Source organism: Myodes glareolus, chromosome 22 (genome assembly GCF_982192425.1).
Source record: "Myodes glareolus chromosome 22, mMyoGla1.1, whole genome shotgun sequence".
Lineage (NCBI taxonomy): Eukaryota > Metazoa > Chordata > Mammalia > Rodentia > Cricetidae > Myodes > Myodes glareolus.
This window is the reverse complement of record NC_142047.1, coordinates 23,806,146-23,812,591: the sequence shown is the minus strand read 5'-3', so window position 1 is coordinate 23,812,591 and position 6,446 is coordinate 23,806,146. Positions and strand designations below refer to the sequence as shown.

Here is a 6,446-nt window from a genome sequence, read left to right as displayed (position 1 = left end):
GGTGAACTGTAATGTAGAACTGTAAGACAAAATAAACCCTTTCCTCCCCACGTTGCTCTTGATCCTGCTGTTTAATCACAGCAGTAGAAGCCCTAAGACATCAACACTTAAAGATCTATGGTGATCTCCGTCCACGGCAGCTTCCCCTCCCCTGCCAAGAGTGTGAATTGTCACCATTTTCCTTTTTGTGTTCTTAATAAGTCTTCACCAGAACCAAATGGAGATCACCTTGCTATTTGCCCTCCAATTGGCATAGGATTTGCTCCTATGTGGCCCGCAGTGTTTGGGTGTCTGTTTGTTGTATATGTATGAGAGTTTGGCCTACATTTATGCCTGTGTGCCAAGTACTTGCCTGGTTTTCACAGGGGTCATAAAAAGGCACCAGAACCCTTGAAACTGGAATTATAGATGGCTGTGAGTCACTATGTGGGTTCTGGGAATTGGACCCAGGTCCTCTGGAGGAGCAACAAGTGTTGCTAATTGCTGAGTCATCTCTCCAGTCACTGTGAAGTGTTTTGAACCTGAACCCCAAGGAACAATCTTTATTCGGTCATTCTACTGTCCCCAATCGATCATGGATACCTGACAGACCCTCATGGAGAAGAGTCTGTGATGGATGGAATCTCCTTCTTGTGTCTTTGGTTCCCAGAAACTCTATACCCTTGGTGTAGCCCGTGTGCAACTTTTAGCACTTTAGTAAACTCTAGTGTCTAGTCAGTCTCCAAACGTGCAGGAGAGCATTTCCACCTGGAGAGAGGAAGGATGAGCTAATTACTATTCACACCTCCCTCCTCCGAAGTCCCTGCCTACATCCATATTTCAGGGAGACTCTTCCTTCACACACACACACACACACACACACACACACACACACACACACACACACACACACGTGGTGTTGTCTTCATACGATGGTTTTTTATCATTTTCACTTTTCAGTCCCTTCATTCTCCTCTGCCAGAAAAGGGTACTTTTATTTGGAGCCAAAGACATGACACAGACACTGGTTTGGTCTCTAAAAGAGCTAGAGTTTTCTGTAAATCGGGGCCATGAGATAGGGCCATCCCATCTTTCTTGTCTTCCCAAGTCCCATCACACACAGTTCTGAAGTCCCCACAATAAGAAGCCTTTTCATCTACAAACACCACATGGTCCAACTCTGCCTTTGCTGCATTGCTCTCCCCTCAAAGCTAGCTGGGCTTCCCACTTTTGAAAGTTCAATTCTTTTCCTGGAGGGGCTTCTCCACTGCCTCCTTGGTCCAGACTTTGGTCCAAAATGCCACTTCCTTATCCTTCAGGCCATGGGCTGCCTGAGTGGTTGCTCCAGTCTTCAAGTATCCTTCATTTTGATTGTATTCTGGCCATGCAGGCAATGTCTTCCCATTGGGGTTCCTGGAATCAAAATCAAAGTTTCTCAGATCTGCTATGTGGTTCCCATGTTTCTCTGTAAATTGGATGGATCTTGGGTATATGGATGTATATTGCTGCCATGGGACTTACGGCCCTGGGGATGAAGAATGCTCTATCTACTTAGCCTGACCACTGTTAGAGAGCCCTCACTGTCAAAGTACTATGGTCATATGCTCAGGCCTTTGTCCACTTAAACTATACAGGCCACCACTTCCCATGGGTTCCCTCCCCACCCCAGCATCCTACCTCCTCCACTAACCCTGTCCACCAGTCTCACCCATTCCGAGCAAAATTGCCCCAAAATTTCATCATCATCTTGCTAATGTTGATCTCTTCACTTGAGGCACCCCCTGTGAGGAAGAGGATAAAAGCCCTCAGTTGTTCCTATGGCAACAGCATCACTGCCATGCAAACCTTTACCGTGGTGGATTCTGTACTCTTATTCCATATCTGCTGGGTGAAAAATCTGCATTTGAATAAAATACTGACAAATTTCACACATTCAGCAATGTGCATGTGGTTCATTAGTAAGCTGGATGCTTTTGCTTTCTATGCTGCATCTTCAGCTTTTCCCATAAGTACAAGATTCCAGCGGGCTGTCTCTACCTCGTAGGACTGCTATTGACTGTTGGGTCTTTCTTTAAGACTCTCTCTCTCTCTCTCTCTCTCTCTCTCTCTCTCTCTCTCTTTCACACACACACACACACACACACACACACACACACCTTTCATAGTCTGAAGTATATGAGAAATATGAACATCCTCATGAGTAATTCAGCTTGGAGAGACTGGTGTGCCATGAGAGAGGTCATGAGTCACATGCAACTGCTGAGAGACATTTGTGAAAATATTCAAATAGTGCATAAGCTAAAAATATGTGAGTTTTAAATATATAGAGACATATGGATAAACACTTGATACCCAACTCAAGGTTAATGCAAATTCTAATCTTCCCATACCCCTATGAGTAGGAAACTACCAGCACTCTCTTTTTCAAGCAGTGCCCTGCAGATGAAGTTACAGGTCAGGATTCTAAGAGACTATATACTGGAAACACAAACACAGTCCTCTTTCATTGGGCAGGGAAAAGCTAGAGACTGCTCAAGCAAACTCAGCTCCATTCTGATGAACCATGAAACTAAGAGCAAAGAGGTGAAACACTCTCAAAATTACCCAAGAAATGCTGGTGCTCGGGCCTCCTAATTCCAGGCTTATAACTAAAAAGGAACCATTACCTTTTGTAAATGGGGCACCGAATACTGAGAAGAGTTCATCCCCATGGTCTCCCATCACCGTCTCAGGTTTCAGATCCGAAGAGAAGCTTGGGTGATACTGAAATTCATACATGTAGACAGGGGCTCCAGCATCTGAGAAAACACGGGTCCATGTTCAATTCATGTGGAGGCATAAATCTGGATGGTATCCAGGCTCCCAGCTCCAAAAGGGGCTCCTGACTGTTCCTTGGCACTCTCCAGCTTCCACCATCTATGCTGAACACGTGCTTGGCATTGTGTCACCATGAGCCTCCTGATCTTCCTGGGTCACTTCCTCATCTCCTGACTGCTGTTTTTCAGAATCTCCTTCTGAATTAACTGCATGCATTTGGGTCCTTCCCTCAACATGAGCTACTTACTAGCAGATAACACAGCAGGACAGTACCCATTCCCGATCATGTAGAACCTAACTTAGGACCTAACTCTCAGCAGTGTCCACATCTATCCACACTAGGAGATAAATGGATCAGAACTAATACTGACGCCAGCGACCCTCTGCAACACAGCCCCTAGGTCTCACCTCTGCAATGACGAGCCACAATGACAGATGGCACGGCAAATAACACATCTCCGATCAAGTCTACAAACAGGTCTCTGTTTTTGACAATGTCTTCTGCCCCTCCTAAGTATTCCTTAATGACTGCAGGAATCACATCCTCAGGGACATTCTGAAATGAATCAAGGAAGTAACCCCTACCCTAAATGGCAAGCAATGTGACTTCTTTGGCCAGTTTATAAGTCTTTGTTGATCGTGAACCTTATTTTAACCCTTCAGTCTCTGCTAGGTTGATGAAGTGTTAAAGGCATGAAAATGAGACAGAACTCCAAGCCTACAAATGTTTGTGCCATTGGTGTTTCTGTTATTTGAGATGAGCCCCCAGCCCTTCTGTGCACCTCCATCAACTCTCACAATCCCCATAAGCTTCTTACGAGAAAGGGACTAGACTTCCTCAGAAGAGATGTGGCTGTCTTCTGGTCCAGTTTGCCTGCAGAGAGTGGATATCCCATAATCTGTTGAAAAAAAAAGTTATTGAGTACTTGAGAATCTTCAAGAATTAACAGAAAGAACTCAATAAGAAAACCAATGAACTCAATTAAAAGCATGAAATTTCTTTGTTGGGTCTCAATGAACATAGATCTTCCAAGAGTTAAAAAAAAATCAGTGAGACAAAAGGACTTACATCTAGAAGCTCAAAACATACTAAAACACATGCCCTGTGCAGCTGCGCTTCAAGATTACGCTCCTATTTGAAGTATTATACCTAGGAGTCTTTTCTTTCTTTGTGTCTTTCTTTCTTTCTTTCTTTTCTTTCTTTCTCTCTCTCTCTCCCCCTTCTCTCCCCCCTCTCTCTCTTTCTCTCTCTCTCTCTTTCTTTCTTTCTTTCTTTCTTGGTGTTACTTTACTTTATTTTATTTTATTTTAAAAAGAAAGTAAATTATCTTTTTTCACTTTTCATACAAATCCCAGTTCCCACTCCCTCCCCTTCTCCCATTTCCTCTGACTTCTCTGTCCCCAACCCCCATCCACTTTGCAGAGAGGGTAAAGGGCATTGCTTTGGAGAAGGTCCAAAGCCCTCCCTACTATATCTAGGCTGAGCAATGTATCCATGCAAAGAGAATGGGTTCCCAAAAAATCAGTACAAACAGTAGGGTAAATCCTGGTGCCGCTGCCAGTGGACCTGGAGTCTGCTCCAGTCATATAACTGTCACCCACATTCAGAGAGTCCAGTTTGGTCCTATGTTGGCTCCTTCCCTGTCCGGCTGGAATTGGTGAGCTACCTTTAGCACTGTTTCAGTGGGTGTACCCCCTCATGGTTTTGACATCTTAGCTCATATTCTCACTCCCCCCACTCTTCAACTGGACTTTGGGAGCTCAGCCCAGTGCTCTGTGGCAGGTCTCTGCCTCTGTTTCCATCAGTCGCTGGATGAAAGTTCTAAGGTGACATTTAAGATATTCATCAATTTGACTACAGGGAAAGGCCAGTTTGGGCACCCTCTCTAGGAGTGCTTTCTACTGTCATGTTTCAGCCTTAAGTTCAGGAGAACATTGTGTCCTTGATTATTGAAGCTGGTGATTCCTTGGTGATTTGTTCATCACTAGCAGTAATGGTTACTAACAATTTCTAGCAGGCCAGTTTTTTTTTTATCACTTTTCAACATATTTTTTTTGTCAATTTCTTAAGCTGAATGAAATAATGCTTGTTGAGTTTTCTCCAGTAGTTTAAGGATTTCATTAATCAGAGTACATGCCTGAGCAAGGCTACATGCCATACAACTGGAGATGAACTTCTAAGGTCTTAAACATGCATCTGATTTTTCCCTGTAAGGCCCTGGCAGTGTACATAGAGAGTTTGCAGCTGGTATAAATTCCTCCTTCAATATGCAGTTCCTGTGTCTTTCAGCCTCTGATACTAGTCCCCACTTCACCTTTAGAACTTTAGTAAGTTTTAGCATCATTTTTCTTGTTGGATGACATCTCCCAGCTGGAGGTGAAAAGCAAGCCTAAACTCACAGCCTCTTTTTCCTGCAACAGCACTTTTCTTTTCTTTTTGCTTTCAAGGTAACTATTTTTCTGGTTCATCTTATGGGATATCTTTTCATGTTTTCGTAAGTTCTTTCTCTCTTTCTCCCCCTACCCCTGCCTGCTGCGTGGTACATACTTTTATCTTAAACCCAAAACACATATACTTATTTGATCTTAAAAAGAACATTTATTCTCCAAATTGAGGCCAAAAGTATAAAACATCTCCCATCTCTGGCTTCTGTCTATCCCTATGACAAAATTCTTCAGGATCCTTCGAGATCCATCTTTGATTAACAAACACTTTTACTAGGAGAACTCTATCTTGGCTTCTCTGATATGAGGCTGGCAGAGTCTTGCATTCACAGCTCACTGTGGTCTGGCCGGGGTTGTTTCTTGGTCAGGCGCTCAGTCCAGAAAGCCACTTCCTCCCCTTTCAGTCTCTGGGCTTGCTGAGTAGTAGCACCAATCTTCAGATACTCTTCATTCTGATCGTACTCTGGCCAGTGGGGCAGCCCTTCGCCATTAGGGTTCCTAGGAACGGAACCAAATAGAATTCGTCAAAACTACTCTGTGATTCCCTGCATTCTTTAATGAAATCATATAGTGATTCCTGGATCACCTGTTCCCAACTATCACGAGGGATGAGGAGAACCAACGCAAGAGCAATGGGTTGGTGTGACTGGATTTGAGTTTACCACTAAACTTTAGAAACTGTCCTTCTTCCCACTGAGTATCTGAAGGTCCGATCATACCCACCACCCCAGTCCCATCTTCACCACCAGCCTCACCCATTCCGAGCAAAGTTGGCCCAGAATTTCATCACCATCTTGCTGAGACGGATCTCCTCTTCAGAGGCGCCACCGGTGGGGAATGAAAAAGGAGAGAGGGGGTTAAAAGCCTGTCACTACTAAAAGAACAGGTCTTGGGCCCACCAGCAGCAGAACTCAGTTTAGAAAGGTAGAACTGTGGATCTTAGTCCATACCTAAAGTCTACAAAATCCTGGTTCACCGATGTAGGCCTTCAGACTGAGGAGGATAACTGGTCTAGGATTTATCAGTGAAATGCAGCCCATCCAATACGAGCTGTCTTTATTTTCCATGTTCATCTGTTTGTTCTCCCTCACTCAGGGTAAAAAGATCATACGCTAGTTTCCTCTACCCCATAATATTGTTGGCTCATAGGTCTTTTCTAAGCCTTGTAAACTTCGGAGGGTTGAGAAATACAACAATGCAAATGT

General features: G+C 44.0%; 1 protein-coding gene and 1 long non-coding RNA gene across 2 annotated transcripts; both read right to left on the bottom strand.

The window, feature by feature from the left end:
• Positions 1 to 955: 955 nt before the first annotated feature.
• On the bottom strand, positions 956 to 3,725 carry LOC148118492 (liver carboxylesterase 1-like). The gene is made up of 5 exons (XM_087900430.1): positions 3,615 to 3,725; positions 3,205 to 3,352; positions 2,646 to 2,777; positions 1,688 to 1,760; positions 956 to 1,392 (listed from the first exon to the last, which is right to left on the bottom strand). Exons 1-5 carry the CDS (start codon positions 3,690 to 3,692, stop codon positions 1,218 to 1,220), a joined length of 606 nt encoding a protein of 201 aa, XP_087756556.1. The 5' UTR covers positions 3,693 to 3,725; the 3' UTR covers positions 956 to 1,217.
• A 1,647-nt stretch (positions 3,726 to 5,372) lies between these two features.
• On the bottom strand, positions 5,373 to 6,070 carry LOC148118491 (uncharacterized). Its single transcript, XR_015735999.1, has 2 exons — positions 5,997 to 6,070; positions 5,373 to 5,739 (listed from the first exon to the last, which is right to left on the bottom strand). It is a non-coding gene; the product is annotated as an uncharacterized LOC148118491 (long non-coding RNA).
• Between the last annotated feature and the right edge of the window lie 376 nt (positions 6,071 to 6,446).